Source organism: Carcharodon carcharias, chromosome 6 (genome assembly GCF_017639515.1).
Source record: "Carcharodon carcharias isolate sCarCar2 chromosome 6, sCarCar2.pri, whole genome shotgun sequence".
In the NCBI taxonomy this organism is placed as follows: domain Eukaryota; kingdom Metazoa; phylum Chordata; class Chondrichthyes; order Lamniformes; family Lamnidae; genus Carcharodon; species Carcharodon carcharias.
In genome coordinates, this window is record NC_054472.1 from 169,274,025 (window position 1) to 169,290,503 (window position 16,479).

The window sequence follows — 16,479 nt, forward strand, 5'->3', positions numbered from 1 at the left end:
AACCTCATCCACGAGCGGGTTGAGATTTCCTGCAGCTTTTATTAAATAAATAAATAAATACATTTTCGTGAATATAAAAACATGTCCCAACTCATGTGACACAGTCACATGAGGGCACATGTTTAAATAAATTTTTAAATCGTTTATTCAATTATTTTAATGTCCATTCAATCTCCCTGCCTTCCGGCTCCGTGTCTCAGGAAGATCGCTGCGCTCTTCTGCGTGCATGCACAAAACAACACTGGCCCCGAATCTCCCTCCTTCCGCCCCCCCTCCACGGCCCCGCACAGGTAGTGCTGAGCGCTACCCGCCGCGTATTACGCTGGGCGGGCCTTAATTGGCCCGCCCGTGTAAAATGGCAGCGCAGAGCTGATCGCGGGCGGCGATTGGCTCCGCGCCTGTTCCCACCCAGCCTGCCTGCCATAGCAAAAATCCTGGCCCTGGAGTTGGACTTGAACCCACAACCTTCTGACTCAGGTAAAAGTGCTACGAACTGAATCATGGCTCTCACACGTTCACACGTAGTCAATCTAAACTGGTTTTCTTGACAACAAAACAGCACAATAAAAGAAAAAGAAAGAATTGCATTTGTATGGTGCTTTTCATGACCACTGTACATCACAAAGTGCTTTACAGCCAATGAAATACTTCTGAAATGTAGTCACTGTTGTAATACAGGAAATGCAGCAGCCAATTTAGCACACAGCAAACGATGATGGCCAGGTAACCTGCTTTTATGATGTTGATTGAGAAATAAATATTGGTCAAGACACAAGGGATGACTTTCCTGCTCTTCTTTGAAATAGTGCCATGGGATTTTTGACATCCATCAGAGAAGGCAGACATCTCACCTCATAACAGTTCATCTGAAAGGTGGCACCTCTGACAGTGCAGCACTCCCTCACTGCTGCACTGAGGCATCAGTCTTGATTTTTGTGCTCAGGTCCTAGAGTGGGACACAATCTTGTGACTCTAGAGGTGAGGGTGTTACCAACTGCATCACAGCTGACATACACATGTAGTCAATCTGGCCTTAAGCAGATAACTATAGGCCAGTTAGCTTAGCATCTGTCATTGGGAAAATATTATAAAGCAGAGCATTTAGAAATACATAATCTAATCAAGCAGAGTCAGCTTGGCTTCACGAAGGGGAAAGCACGCCTGACAAGTTTATTAGAATTCTTTGAGAAGCTTACAGCAGGATGGATAAAGGGAACCAGTAGATGTAATATATTTGGATTTACAAAAGGCGTTCGATAAGGTACTGCACTTAAGGCTACTGAATAAGATAAGAGCCCATGGTGTTGGGGGTAGTATATTAGCATGGATAGAGGATTGGCCAACTAATAGAAGACAGAGAGTTGGGATAAGGGAAGCATTAGGCATTTTCAAGTTGGCAACTTGTAACCAGTGGAGTGCCACAGGGAACAGTGCTGGGGCCACAATTATTTACAATATATCTTAGTGACTTAGATGAGGGAAATGAATTTACTACCATCAAATTTATGGATGACACAAAAATTAAGTGGGAAGGCAAGTGTTGAGGATGAGACAAAGAGTCTACAGAGGGATATAGACAGGTTAAGTGAGTGGGCAAAATCTTGGCAGATGGAATATAATGTGGGAAACTGTGAGGTTATGCACTTTGGCAGGAAGAATAGAGGAACTGAATATTATTTAAATGGAGAAAGACTGAAAAAAGCTGCAGCACAGAGGGATTTGGGGGACCTCGTGCATGAATCCCAAAAAGCTAGCATACAAATTCAGCAGGTAATAGGAAAGACAAATGGATTCCCTTTATTTCAAAGGGAATGGAGTATAAAAATAGGGAAGTCTTGCTAAAACTATACAAGACACTAGTTAGACCACACCTAGAATACTGTGAACAGTTTTGGTCCCCTTATCTAACGAAAGATATATTGGCATTGGAGGCAGTCCAGAGAAGGTTCACTAGGTTGACCCCAGGCATGGAGGGATTTTCTTATGAGGAGAGGTTGAGTAGATTGGGCCTGTACTCATTGGAGTTTAGAAGAATGAGAGGCGACCTCATTGAAACATATAAGCTTGTTAGGGAGCTTGACAGCATGGATGCTAAGAGGTTGTTTTCCCTTGTGGGACAGTGTAGGACCAGAGGGCATAATCTCAGAGTCAGGGATCACCTATTTAAGACAAAGATGAGGAGGAATTTCTTCTCTCAGAGGGTAGAGAATCTGTGGAATTCTTTACCACAGAGGGCTGTACAGGCTGGCTTAAGTACGTTCAAGGCTGAGATAGACAGGTTTTTAATCAGTAAGGGAATCAAGGGTTATGGGGAAAAGGCAGGAAAGTGGGATTGAGGACTATCAGATCAGGCAAGATCTCATTGAATGGCAGAGCAGACTCGATGGGCTGAATGGCCTACTTCTGCTCTGGTGTTTTATGGTCTATTGTCTTGACAACAATACTATACACTGAATTGTGAATATAGGGTGGTAGACAGCTGGTCACACTGGCCACCAGTTGGACCTCAAGTGCTACAGAGGACACATTTGCATTGACTGACCTGTTTAGCAGATTAGCAATCTTATTGAGTTCCTCGGCATGTTCCTCTGCCCTGTAGACAAGGTTGAGCACACTCTTTTGAGTCATCTCCATCACCAGCTTGTCAAGGTGCATCCTCATCTTAGCATTCCACAAGTCCAGCTGATCACTGTATTGCTCCAGAAACTGTAGGCATTGATACAGAGCAACAATTTTAACAAAGCATTTAAATTACACAAAGAGGTGCACTAAATTGTTCCTTCATAGGCCTGAGCATAGCATGAGACACAGTCCAACTACATTTCATAGCAGAGATCGCTGCTGTCTCCCTGGAGGGCTTAATGGGTACATTCACTGCAAACAACTTGATGTTACAGATCAAGGAATATCACATAGGCCGATCCTAAATCTATGTAGTTGACTAATCTCAACCAGCATGATAGTGCCATTAAAACTGGGCTTAGTGCTCCCAGCTGAGTGGGGAGATCGCTGTCCTGTGAATCTTACTGAAAAATGCAGTTATGGATATTGGATGGGATGGGATTGCATTCAGTTGTAATCTCCCTTGATGAATGACCCTACTGACACCCACTATCCCAGTCACACTGTCTGGATTCACATCAAGAATTGTCACACTCACTAGCCCAGTCACAATGTCTGGATTAAGCATTATCAGGAGGGCAAGGTGGCAAATTGTTTGTGGAATCATATCCAATTCTTACAAAAAGGGAGAAAATGAGGGAGAAAACACTTGTTTGTAATGATTTGCACAAATCCAAGGCAATTTGAAAATGTGGCAATTGCAGCTAAGTTAGAATTTTGTTCCTGGGACAGGGGTGGACCAGTTAGCCCCTCGAACCTGCTCAACCCAATCTGATGCTGCTGTAATAAGACTACATCAGTCATGCTTACGAGTCAACACAGAATGAAATCAATCAAAATCCAAACTTCTGGCAGGTTAAATACTAACTTTATTAATGTGGAATTAAAATCCTGGCCAAGCTGTGCCATTAGTTTTATGAAATTTACAATGTTGGCATTACTCAGCATTGTTACAGAGTCATGGGTTGCAGAGCAACTCCTGATCTCCAGCTCAGAGCGCCGGTCTCTATCGGCTACACTTACATATCATCTGATGACTTGCTGTACAGTAGCACTGATCGGAATCAAAGGAGCAAGTAAGTGGTCAGTTTGCAGTCTTAACCCACAATAGTGGTTGGCATGGGCAGATAACCAAAAGTAAGCAGTTAAATGAAACTTACAGCTGTGTTATTCACAATGTCTTCTGCCATTTTTGCTGCATTAGCCATCATCTGTCTTCCATCTTGGATCAGGCTGGCTGTCAGTGCCCTGACTTGCCTGGCTGTCTGCTGTTTCTCCTGTGTACGATTGCATTTGACATCAATTAGCAATTTGAACAAAACATTGTGACAGACGGTGGTTTTTTTCCCAACAAAAACACAGATCTGAATGAAGCAATCTGAAGTGAACTCGATATGCTGATCGACCTCCTTCTGTGCCTAAGATGACTCTATGATTCTATGAGAATATTACAATTTGTAAACCGATTTATATGGGGGACATTGGAGTAAGTGCTCAGAGGCTACAGTCTCAAAAAATGATGGTGCCCGGGATTTTCCGGTCCTGCCCACGGCGGGAATTGGCACGGACAGGACAGGAAAATTTTGGAGAGCAGCCAAGAGTCCGTTGAGTTTGGGCGGGAGTTTCCCGCTGCTATGAATCAGGGACGTTGACCTCCATGTCAAATGTGCTCCTGCACCAGGAACAAAGCCTGTAGATATTTACCCTTTGAACTGAAAGTTGTTGGTGGTCAACTTCAATTCAAGAAACCTAGCAGTTTTCATCACTGACTGATCATGTCTGGGAAATGTATTTGGTTCAACATCAAAGAATCAACTCTTAAGATTCCGAGAGCTCATTTCCAAGACTGCACGTGTTGTTTTTTACCTTGAGTTCTCCCAAGCTGATCGAGATGCTGTGGAGAAGCCTGCTTGTTTCATTGGTGTTTGTGCGTGCTTCATTCACCAGGTCCTGAGCTTCACGCAGCTTGCTGCCATGTTGCATTAACATATCGACGATCCTGCTTTTCATGCCCTCCAGCTCCTTCTGAGGTTTTTGAAACTCCTTCTGTACCCTGGTCAACAGATGTTCTGCAGCTCTGATTTCATTTATGAAAGAAAGAAGTAAAAAGATAAGTGTCAAGATTTACCTGCAACGGTCCGCAGATTTGCAAGTGCAGTTTTACCTGAATATGCCACTATAAGTGCCACCTAGTCCTGCACTCAATGCTCTCAAAAAATCAGCCTTGTGATATCTTCAATTCAGTTTCAGCCCAGCATGCAGCAACAAGTCTGCCTTGGTCAAAGTCAACAGTGACATCTTCTGTGATTGTTACCATGGTGCATTTGTCCCTACCTTGTCCTCATGAACCATTCACTGGCATTCACTTAGTCACTCCATTCTGTCCCAGTATTTCTCCTCCTAATCTACATGGGAAGCATATTATCTAAATGGACAAAGGTTGCAGAGCTCTGAGATTCAGAGGGATCTGGTTGTCCGAGTGCATGAATCACAAAAGGCTAGTATGTAGGTACAGCAAGTAATTAGGAAAGCTAATAGAATGTTATTGTTTATTGGGAGGGGAATTCAATACAAAAGTAGAGAGGTTATGCTTCAGTTGGACAGGGCACTGATGGGACTACAACTGGAATACTGTGTACAGTATTGATCTCCTTATTGAAGGAAAGATGTAAATGCATTAGAAGTAGTTCAGAGAAGGTTTACTAGACTAATACCAGGAATGGGTGGGTTTGTCTTGTGAGGAAAGACTGGACAGGTTAGCATTGTATCCACTGGAGTTTAGAAGAGTAAGAGGTGACTTGATTGAAATCGTTAAGATCCTGAGGGTCTTGACAGATTGGAAATGGAGGGGATGTTTCCTGTTGTGGAAGAATCTAGATCTAGGGGTTTAAAAATAAGGGGACGCTTTTAAGGAATTTTTCTCTCAGAGGGTCATGAGTCTTTGGAACTCTCGTCCTCAAAAGGCAGTGGAAGCAGAGTCTTTGAATGTTTTTAAGGCAGATCTAGATAGATTGCTGATTAACAAGGGGTGGAAGATTATCGGGGGTAGGCAGGAGGTTACAATCAGATCAGCCATGATCTTAAGGAATGGCGGAGCAGGCTTGAAGGGCTGAGTGGCCTACTCTTGCTTCTAGTTTGTATGTATAGGAGGAAGGCTGTCCTCACATTGTTCCTAGCTGACAGCTCATCCCCAGAAATGGCTTCTCTCCTTGTCTGCATCGAAAACTCTGAGGCGCCCCGAGGTGCCATCCTTGGCCTCTTTCTCTTTATTTTCATTGTGGCCCTCAGAGACAAGAGCCCTCTCTGATCAATATGCATGTTTGCTGGATCTCCACCCATGAAGGAGGTGCGTCACCCTCCATAGCTGATTTTTCAGTGCTGGAATCATTTTCGTGGCAGAGATGGGTTTGTTAGCAGGCAAACAAGGTGAACACAGCGGTATCCAATCAATATCACGTGTCTCTCGCACACATTTTCCCAGCTCTGTCTCTTCCAGATATACCGGTCCCCTTGCAATGATTCTGGGCAGTGTGTGATGTGGGTGGGCATTCCGTTTCTCACAAGAACTTCCACTTACAGGACGCAATGGCCTGACTCCCTTCCATTAGTAGCAGGAATGGTGATGGGGGAGAGGGGTCTGCTTCATGTGGATTTTTTGACCACACTCTCGAAACACTACCCAATGATCGGCAGGAATAATGAAATTCTTAAGGATCTCCCCTCGCCTTTCCAGATTGCCCTAGGCCAATTTACCTAATGACGTTTCCTTCACTGATCCAGATGATAGCTTTGTTGATTAAATTAGTTAAATTTAGTTAACAGGTATTTGGTGAGATGAAAAATGTGTGTCACAAAGGAAATTAGTTTGTTGCTACCATGTCAGGAAGAAACTCTTGTGTTTACATAGCACCTTCCATGACCCGAGGACAATGGGGCTTAAACACTGTGGGAAAACAAAGCAGCAAAGCCATGAACAGCAAGATCCCACAAACATTAAAAAGAGAAACAGATAATCTGCTTTGTTTTAAGAGTTGTTCGCTGAGGGATCAATATCAACCAAGGCACTTTCTTGGCTTTTCTTCAAATAGTTCCATGGGATCTTTCTCATCCACTGTTTAATATCCCCTCCGATATACTGCACTGAAGTGGTGACCTAGACAAAATGCTTGAGCCTCTACACTAGGGCTCAAATTCATGAATATGTGACCCAGAGAGTAGAGTTCTCCCAACTGAGTTGAGGCTGACGCTTCACATATACATTCCTAGACACTTATTTACCAGCTTTCAGCAATGTTGGCAAGTTATACAATCCTGTTGATGAAGTAGTACATAAATTTGCACCAGAGTGTTGACTGAACTAGTCAACAGCAAATTTGTCACTACATTACTTCAACTCAACAATGATTTGAGAAATGAACACGAACAAAAAGAACAGGAAACTGGCTTTGTGCTGGAAACTGGTGCTCAGTAAATGGCACACCTTGAACCCAAACCCGAAAATTGTGGTCTGCGGCTCACTCCAAATTGGACGTATCTTTTAAAACCGACTTCAGAGGAGAACAGGGTGCCCCGATACAGTGTGTCATCAGTCACGGTCCCAGAAAATTCACAGTCACCAACAACCACCCCCCCACCCCCCAACCACACTGCGGTGGGTGTGTGATGGAGCAAGTGATAAATAGGAGGGGCGAGTTCGGACTGTTATGGGTCGCTGTATTGCTGTGCAGCTAGGGAGAGCACGTTTGCATTAACTTAATCCACATTGACTTAACCAGACGAAATTGTAGTTATTGACAGTTGGCAGCCTCCAGCCATCCCTTTAACGGCTGTGGGTTAAGACTGCTGTCAATCCAGGAAATCCTCGGGGTGTTTGCGTGACACATGCTCTGTCCAGTTTATATTGAATCTGCCAGAGGAGTTGTAAAACAGGCATCACATCCCATGATAAGTGCTTTTAAGGAATTTACTGCCTGCTTCAGGCAGGCCCTTGAACACCTGGAAGTCGCCAGGCCAACATACTTTGAAGAAATCAAGATCGCACCTGGAAATTTGCTCCTCAATCTGATATTTCAATCAAAAACTAGGCACATTGGGCTAAGTTCTTCACTTGAACATTTTATTCTTTGCAACCTGTCAAACAACAGTCTTCAACAGAATAACAAGCCCTGCTCTTTATGCAAGCACTCACTTTAATTCTGATCCTGAAATTTCTTTCGATTGATTAAGCACTCTGTTTCGCATGAGTTCCAGCATATTCGAGATCTCATACTGAAGTTGCCGCAGTGTTGTGTCCGAAAGATTCAGGTCAGCACTCAGAGTCTTATTCAGGTGATTCGCCACATCAACAAGACCTAAGAAGGAACAATTAGGACAAGTTGGCACAGGTAATTTGAAGAAAATAGATCAAGCGGTCAGAAACAATCCATCAACTGAACAAAATCTGCACTTGAACAAGGGACCTGGTGTGGAACAGAGCTGGTGCTGCTTAAAGTTAGGTTTAACATTGATCTATGTCACATAGCTAGGAAGTGCCCTGGTGGGTAAATAGTGGATCAATCAGAGTTTAGTTCTTGTTTGGTTAGGGAACTTTGCAATTTGGAAACTGGCTTGTTGCTTTGGAACTGGAGATTATAACCAACCAGCATCAAGAAGATAACCTTTTTTGCGGTCTTGTTTTGAAAGGTTGTTTTGCAAGTGATGGCACCTGGGTTGTAATATCTACCTACACTAGGTGTTATGCTTTCACTATTGGAATTCCCGTGGCTTTGCCCACAGTAAATGGGATGATACACTGTTTTATAACAACACAAATATTAGAGTATTTAATGCACAACATCTCATCCTGCCACAAAGGTTTAATTATATTTAAGAAGGCTTATTCATTTCAGGCTATTGAAACATAAGCGATACAAGAGAGGACACACACAAGCTCAGTTGTTGCTTTGCCAGGGAATTCTACAGAGTAGATTATGTTTGTCGGTTTCAGGTTGGAGGTGAACAAACATATTGGTCCATAATTTGCTGTTAGAATAATAGCACGGCTAATGGCACTCATTGTTATTTATGTACAAATGCTACAGCAATTTCATTTGAAGGGTGGATGCATGGTTAAAGGTGGAAATCCAAACATTATTGTCCAAGTTGCATGGTTCCACCATTAGCTTTGTAAAAACAGCATCTCTCTAGCTGGCTCACCATTAAAATCCACTGAATCATGTGAAGTTGCTGTACTTGCACATAAATACAAACTAAAGGCATTACAAAAAACTAACTCTTATCGATTCTAGTCTAGTACATGTGCAAACGTACAGGCAGCATCCACATTAGGTGAACAGCTTTTCCATAATTACATTTTAACTTTTTTTGGTTAAGAATTCCTTTACATTTCTGGAAGTTAGGTTCCTAAATTTCAAAGTCAAACACCAAGCAGAATAGTCCCCACGTGACATCGTGCAAAGATAGCAAAACGCAACATCATTTCCAATCTAGATAGTGGCATCTGAGAGAGGCACATGGCTTTAGCAGGGACATGTCCACAGTGCAATGGGATTAAAGACAGGAATCACCTGCGGGCCATTCTCGCACATCTCGCTAAGTAGCTCAAAGCAGGTGACTGATTCATAGTCTCACCTGAGAAATGGCCAACAGCCCGGAAGAAAATTATAAATATAAAAATGACCTTTACCAATATTCAAGGACGTTTGCTCACAAGGTTAATGGGAAATTTTAATTGGCTTGAACGGTAGACCACTTCAACCTAACTGATGCTCCAAGTCTACAGATTGTCCTTCAGACGGGGTCAAATATTCTTGCGATGCCAACAGTTGCAGTGGACATGTCACACTGCAAAGAAGTTGGTGGTTTCTCAACAGAAATTTTTGCCTTACATCCCTAATCAGAAAGCTCCTGTAGATGAGCAGTTCCCTGAAGTAAATATCATTATCCCTATGGCTTGTCAGCAATTTTGAATCTCAATACACCTTCCAAAAGTCTTGATGCAGAACGTAGCACTAATTTAAAAAGAGATCATTTTGAGCTTTAAAATGCTATATTTCAATGCCTGCATTCCAAAAGGGAGCTTCAATTTATTTTGTATATCGATCTCTATTTAGTTCAATGTATTGTTTATATATTATGAGAGTAAATGGCATTAAGGTTCTGACATTAGATAATTAACCTATTTTAAAAACTGTATGACGTGGTTCTGGTTCTAAATAATTATTTAATAAAATGCTAAATTAGAAGTACCTGTGCAATGGTTATTGCCCATTTAAAACAACATTTCAACAATGTCCAGCAGGTGGCACTTTATTACCTCATATTGCTGCCGTATCCCAACAAAACCAGTCATCGTATTTTAGGGAAAAATAGATCACAAAACTGGCCTTAGTTCTCATCAAATTACAAGACTATAGATCACTGATGTACATACCTTTGACCGTTTTTAAAGTTTTATTTACAAATGCTTCAAGCTCCAAACTCCGGGTTAATGTTTTCCCAGTAACTTCATTCAGATCTTGTCCATTCACAAGATCCTGAGCGACCTGAGATAGAAAATTGACCTCATTTTACATTTGGGCTCAGCTATTTCCCTTTGGCCTTTAACAGCAGCACAATCTCTGAATCCCCTATCATTGACGTCTTTGGGGTGAGGGCAGGATTGGGGGGGGGGGGGGGGGGGGGGGGGGGGAGGGGGGTGCGTTGTTGGGTGTTGGGCAATGGAGGTCACCTCTGCTGTAGACATCACAGTCCATCTCCCCAGGTCTTTTCAGAAGTCCTTGTACTAAGTGAGGCCCGGCACCAGAGCACAAGATTGGAAAACGTCAAACATTAACCGGACATATTCCCGAGAGTACGGAACACATGGACTAGGATTAACCAACTTATAGAACACCCATCATACTAACGTTTTCCAAGTTTTATTATTTGCTACAAAAAAGAGTAAAAGAAAAAAGCAAAGAGGATCAAGGGGAAAAGTTTGCATTTATATAGGGCTTTAAGTAATGCACAGGTCTATGCACTATTGCAATCTTTCACTGGACCTACATCATGATTCTTTAATAACCAGGTTGCCAAACTGCAATTTTCAGCTTTGAACATAGACCTGAAGTACTAACACTGTTGCTCTCTCCACAGATGCTGCCTGACCTTCTGAGTGCTTCTAGCACTTCCTGTTTTTATGTGATAACTCTTCCTGTAAGACAGTATGATCCTATTTGTGCTCATTTCATGGATAGGTCTGAGGAATACAGTGTGCGGTGCCCTAAGGATGACTTCTAAAGGGTCCCTTTTGGCTCTATCTGCCCTCAATTTCTCAACTACTGGCGGGGTCAAGTTAAATAGATGAAAGGCCTACGGAAATCTTGGTGTCTCGAAAAGAAGAGACAGCCTGGCTTCTAAACTGACTCAGTCAGTTCTTGAGCATCAACCTGGCAACTAGTCTATCTCTAGGCAAGGTCCTGAACTCCTCGAGGCAGATCTTCCATTCATTCATGGTGAAGCAAAACTGAGGCAACAATGTCAGGAATAACATCCCAGAAACTCCAGATTCTGCCAGGAATAGGCAGCAGCAAACCCAGCATTTCCTGCACGCACATGATGGACCAAATTACCTCCTCCTGTGTTATATATTTATCTATGTTCCCATGGTGCTGCTGTCAAGTTGACTGAGAGGATTTCTTCAAAGGCAGCATGCTTTTCATCGCCGTCCCTATCATAGCACATATCTACTGAAAGGCTTTTCTCAAAAGGTTCTCGCAGTTACTCTACCTAACCATGCAAAATATCTTTCCTGCCAAGAAGTAATTGTAGTAACTGTTGCTGTCGCTCCCAGAGGAGCATTAATAAATGCAATCACATCAGCCTGCCAAACAATAAGGCCAAAAGCCATGAATCTTGCTGCCAACCTGGAACCAGTACAATGAGCCGTTGACAACGCGTTAAATATTTAGTTCCGACTCATTAACAACGAGAACTTGAGAAACTTGCCACAGTTTCTTCCGTTATAGAAACAGATTAGCTGCCACTAGCGATGACTGTCGCCACAGTCTCCTGACTTTACTTGACTGTCTTCACTGGAGAGGAAGTTCTTAGAGCTTGTATCTATTTTGCCTAAGGGTTTTCTCCTTGGTTTTGCCTCTCCCAAGAGAGTGCATGAAGGGTCATGGGCTGGGAAGATGTTACGCTAAGTCAGCTGAAAGGAGCTTGATGGACAAGTTGCTCTCTAGTCCTAAACAAAAACAGAATTACCTGGAAAAACTCAGCAGGTCCGGCAGCATCGGCAGAGAAGAAAAGAATTGACATTTCGAGTCCTCATGACCCTTCGACAGAACTTGAGTGAGTCCAAGAAAGAGTTGAAATATAAGCTGGTTTAAGGTGTGTTGGGTGGAGGGTGGGGGGGGCAGTGGTGGTGGTTGGTGGGGGGGGGGGGGGGTGGAGAGAGAGAGAGAAGTGGAGGGGGGGGTGTGGTTGTAGGGACAAACTATCAGTGATAGAAGCAGATCATCAAAAGATGTCACAAACAACAGAACAGAAGAACACATAGGTGTTAAAGTTGGTGATATTATCTGAACAAATGTGCTAATTAAGAATGGATGGTAGGGCGCTCAAGGTATAGCTCTAGTGGGGGTGGGGAGAGCATAAAAGATTTAAAAATATTTTAAAATAATGGAAATAGGTGGGAAAAGAAAAATCTATATAATTTATTGGAAAAAAAACAAAAGGAAGGGGGAAACAGAAAGGGGGTGGGGATGGAGGAGGGAGCTCAAGACCTAAAGTTGTTGAATTCAATATTCAGTCCGGAAGGCTGTAAAGTGCCTAGTCGGAAGATGAGGTGTTGTTCCTCCAGTTTGCGTAGGGCTTCACTGGAACAATGCAGCAAGCCAAGGACAGACATGTGGGCAAGAGAGCAGGGTGGAGTGCTAAAATGGCAAGCGACAGGGAGGTTTGGGTCATTCTTGCGGACAGACCACAGGTGTTCTGCAAAGCGGTCGTCCAGTTTACGTTTGGTCTCTCCAATGTAGAGGAGACCACATTGGGAGCAATGAATGCAGTAGACTAAGTTAGGGGAAATGCAAGTGAAATGCTGCTTCACTTGAAAGGAGTGTTTGGGCCCTTGGACGGTGAGGAGAGAGGAAGTGAAGGGGCAGGTGTTGCATCTTTTGCGTGGGCATCAGGTGGTGCCATAGGAGGCGGCTGAGGAGTAGGGGGTGATGGAGGAGTGGACCAGGGTGTCCCGGAGGGAACAATCCCTACGGAATGCCGACAGGGGGGTGGTGAAGGGAAGATGTGTTTGGTGGTGGCATTAGTAGGGATCGTTCCCTCCAGGACACCCTGGTCCACTCCTCCATCACCCCCTACTCCTCAACCCCCTCCTATGGCACTACCTCATGCCCACGCAAAAGATGCAACACCTGCCCCTTCACTTCCTCTCTCCTCACCGTCCAAGGGCCCAAACACTCCTTTCAAGTGAAGCAGCATTTCACTTGCATTTCCCCCAACTTAGTCTACTGCATTCGTTGCTCCCAATGTGGTCTCCTCTACATTGGAGAGACCAAACATAAACTGGGCGACCGCTTTGCAGAACACCTGCGGTCTGTCCGCAAGAATGACCCAAATCTCCCTGTCGCTTGCCATTTTAACACTCCACCCTGCTCTCTTGCCCACAAGTCTGTCCTTGGCTTGCTGCATTGTTCCAGTGAAGCCCAACGCAAACTGGAGGAACAACACCTCATCTTCCGACTAGGCACTTTACAGCCTTCCGGACTGAATACTGAATTCACCAACTTTAGGTCTTGAGCTCCCTCCTCCATCCCCACCCCCTTTCTGTTTCCCCCTTCCTTTTGTTTTTTTTCCAATAAATTATATAATTTTTCTTTTCCCACCTATTTCCACTATTTTAAAATATTTTTAAATCTTTTATGCTCCCCCCACCCCCACTAGAGCTATACCTTGAGTGCCCTACCATCCATTCTTAATTAGCACATTCGTTTAGATAATATCACCAACTTTAACACCTATGTGTTCTTTTGTTCTGTTGTTTGTGACATCTTTTGATGATCTGCTTCTATCACTGCTTGTTTGTCCCTACAACCACACCAACCCCCTCCACTTCTCTCTCTCTTTCCCCCCCGCCCCCCCCCCCCACACACCTTAAACCAGCTTATATTTCAACTCTTTCTTGGACTCACTCAAGTTCTGTCAAAGGGTCATGAGGACTCGAAACGTCAACTCTTTTCTTCTCCGCCGATTCTGCCAGACCTGCTGAGTTTTTCCAGGTAATTCTGTTTTTGTTTTGGATTTCCAGCATCCGCAGTTTTTCTGTTTTTATCTCTTTGTTTTTATTTTTGCTCTCTAGTCCTGTCATGTTCCTTACACTCCTATAATCTTTCTCCTCAGTTGGGGATTGTAGGGTTCTACTCTGTTACGCTTCTCAGCGAGTTGAACCGGGTTTGCAACTGTCTTCCGGAAGAATTTAGTGCAATTACAAATTTAGAATTCTTAATTAATTGGAGGGCACGAGGAGATAAGGAGATTCCAAGTCATGAAGGGATTTGATAACAAGAATGAGAATTTTAATACTGTGTCACTGATTAAACAGGAGTCAGGTCAGGGACAAAAGAAATGATCAATGAATGATATTTGGTGTGAGTTAAGACAAAGGCACTAAATCAAATAAATTAATTAAGAATTAATTAAGCGTAATTAAGAATTAAGGTGCAAGTCATTTGGCCCCTTGAGTCTGCTCCTCCATTCAATGAGGTCATGGCTGATCTGATTGTGGCCTAAACTCCAGTTTCCTGTATGGACTCCCTGGTCGATTAAAAAAAATCTATCTAACCCAGCACTGAATTTATCCAATAATCCTGCCTTCACTGCTCTCTGGGAAAGAGAGTTCCACAGATTAACGACCCTCTGTGAGAAAAAAAAATCTCTTCAACTCAGTCTTAAATAGAAGACCACTAAGTTTTAAACTGTGCCCCCTAGTTCTAGATTCTTCCACAAGTGGAAACATCCTCTCAACATCCACCCAACAAGTTTCCTCAGAATCTTATGTTTCAATAAGATCACCTCTCATTCTTCTAAACTCCAATGAGTATAGGTCCAACCTGATCAACATTTCCTCATGAGCTAACCCTTTCATCCCAGGAATCAGTCGAGTGAACCTTCTCTGAACTGCTTCTAATGCAAGTTTGTCCTTTCTTACGTAAGAAGACTAAAACTGTACACAGGTCTCATAAGGTCCTGTACAATTCCCTACTGTTATACTCAATTCCTCTTGCAATAAATGCCAACATTCCATTTGCCTTCCTAATCACTTGCTATACCTGCATACTAACTTTTTGTGATTCATGTACAGGATACCCAGATCCCTCTTTACCAGAGTTCTGCAGTCTTTCTCCATTTAAACAATATACAGCTTTTCTACTCTTATTGATAAAGTGGACAAGTTCACATTTTTCCCACATTATAATCCATCTGCCAGCTTTTTGCTCACTCTATCTAACTTATCTAACTCCCGCTGTAGACTTTTTATGTCCTCTTGACAATTTACTTTGCTACCTAGTTTTGTTTCATCAGCAAATTTAACTACCATACATTCGGTACCTTTATCCAAGTCATTGATATAGATTGTGAATAGTTGAGGCCCCAGCACTAATCCCTGTCCACTAGTTACAGCTTGCCAACCTGAAAATAACCCATTTTTCTCTACTCTCTGCTATCTGTTACCTAACCAATCCTTTATCCATGCAAATATGTTATCCTCTACACCATGAGCTCTTATTTTGTGAAGTTATCTTTGATGTGGCACCTTGTGCCTTTTGGAATTCCAAGTACACCACATCTACAGGTTCCCCCTTATCCATCTTGCCTGTTACTTCCTCAGAAAAAGTTAAGGAGCTAAAAAATGCCTGGCCCTTTTCCAGCTTTGGGCAGAGGCTGAACATCACTTGCTTAGTCAAGTATTGCCACTTAAACTGAGAATGAGACAATGATTTACTTTGGCTTTGGTTTACCTTCTTCTGTAAGTGGCTGATCTCCAAGGTCAAGCCATGCACCTGTTCTTCCACCTTTGTAACGAGGGCACTTGTGTTCCATTCTGTCAACAGAGTAATCTGTGAGGAAACCAAGAAATAAAATCATCTTAGGGACAGTCAAAGCCACTGAGGTATACCCGTTAAATGGAATTTTAGTTTATTTTAGTAAGCCTATCTGAAGTGTGGAATGCAAATAAAGTTTCTGTTTTCTCCACAGGCCAAAAGTTTCTCAAGACACTAAGAAGGAATTGCAAGACAAGAGTTTCTTAATATTTTTGAAAGCAATTATGAAATACGTCCTTCAATCTTGTTTCCATGCAACTGGTGTAAATAATTGTTTAAGTTCCCCATAATCTCACTTGAGCTGGCTTTAAAAGCAGTGTGTGGGCAGGTATGCGGCACTCTGCAATGCACCACGTGGTGCAAACAGGATGCACACAGCAAAGGAAAATTCGAGGGAACATTAGCCTGGACAGCAGCTGGGAATTCTACAGTCAGTGCCCCCCACCACCGCACACACCAGGACGGGGGGCATTCTGTCAGGGTTCTCCTTCCAAGTCACAATCCAGGGACCCCCCCACTGCTGCTAAATGTACATGTTAACATCACTGATAGGATTTCCTCTCTGGTTGAATAGCTGGCTGGCATGGGCTCAATGGACCGAATAGCCTCCTGCTATGCTGCAACGATTCTGTCATTCTATAATGTTCACTGTGTCGGTTCACTGTTAATGATTAGATGCTTGGATGAAAGGCTGGATAGTTGTTGACACGCAGAGAAACGTATCGCAGCATTGAGAGCAGGAAAGTTGGAAAAAGAA

General features: G+C 43.1%; 1 protein-coding gene across 1 annotated transcript in view; it reads right to left on the bottom strand.

The window, feature by feature from the left end:
• The window catches only part of lama1 (laminin, alpha 1), a 302,752-nt gene that overhangs the window by 83,250 nt on the left and 203,023 nt on the right, over nt 1-16,479 (bottom strand). Inside the window, exons 34-39 of the mRNA XM_041189309.1 lie at nt 15,639-15,737; nt 10,055-10,166; nt 7,811-7,973; nt 4,489-4,699; nt 3,783-3,899; nt 2,543-2,706 (exon numbers count right to left, since the gene is read on the bottom strand). Of these exons, the coding sequence (XP_041045243.1) occupies nt 2,543-2,706; nt 3,783-3,899; nt 4,489-4,699; nt 7,811-7,973; nt 10,055-10,166; nt 15,639-15,737 (866 nt within the window). The remainder of the gene's footprint in view (nt 1-2,542; nt 2,707-3,782; nt 3,900-4,488; nt 4,700-7,810; nt 7,974-10,054; nt 10,167-15,638; nt 15,738-16,479) is intronic.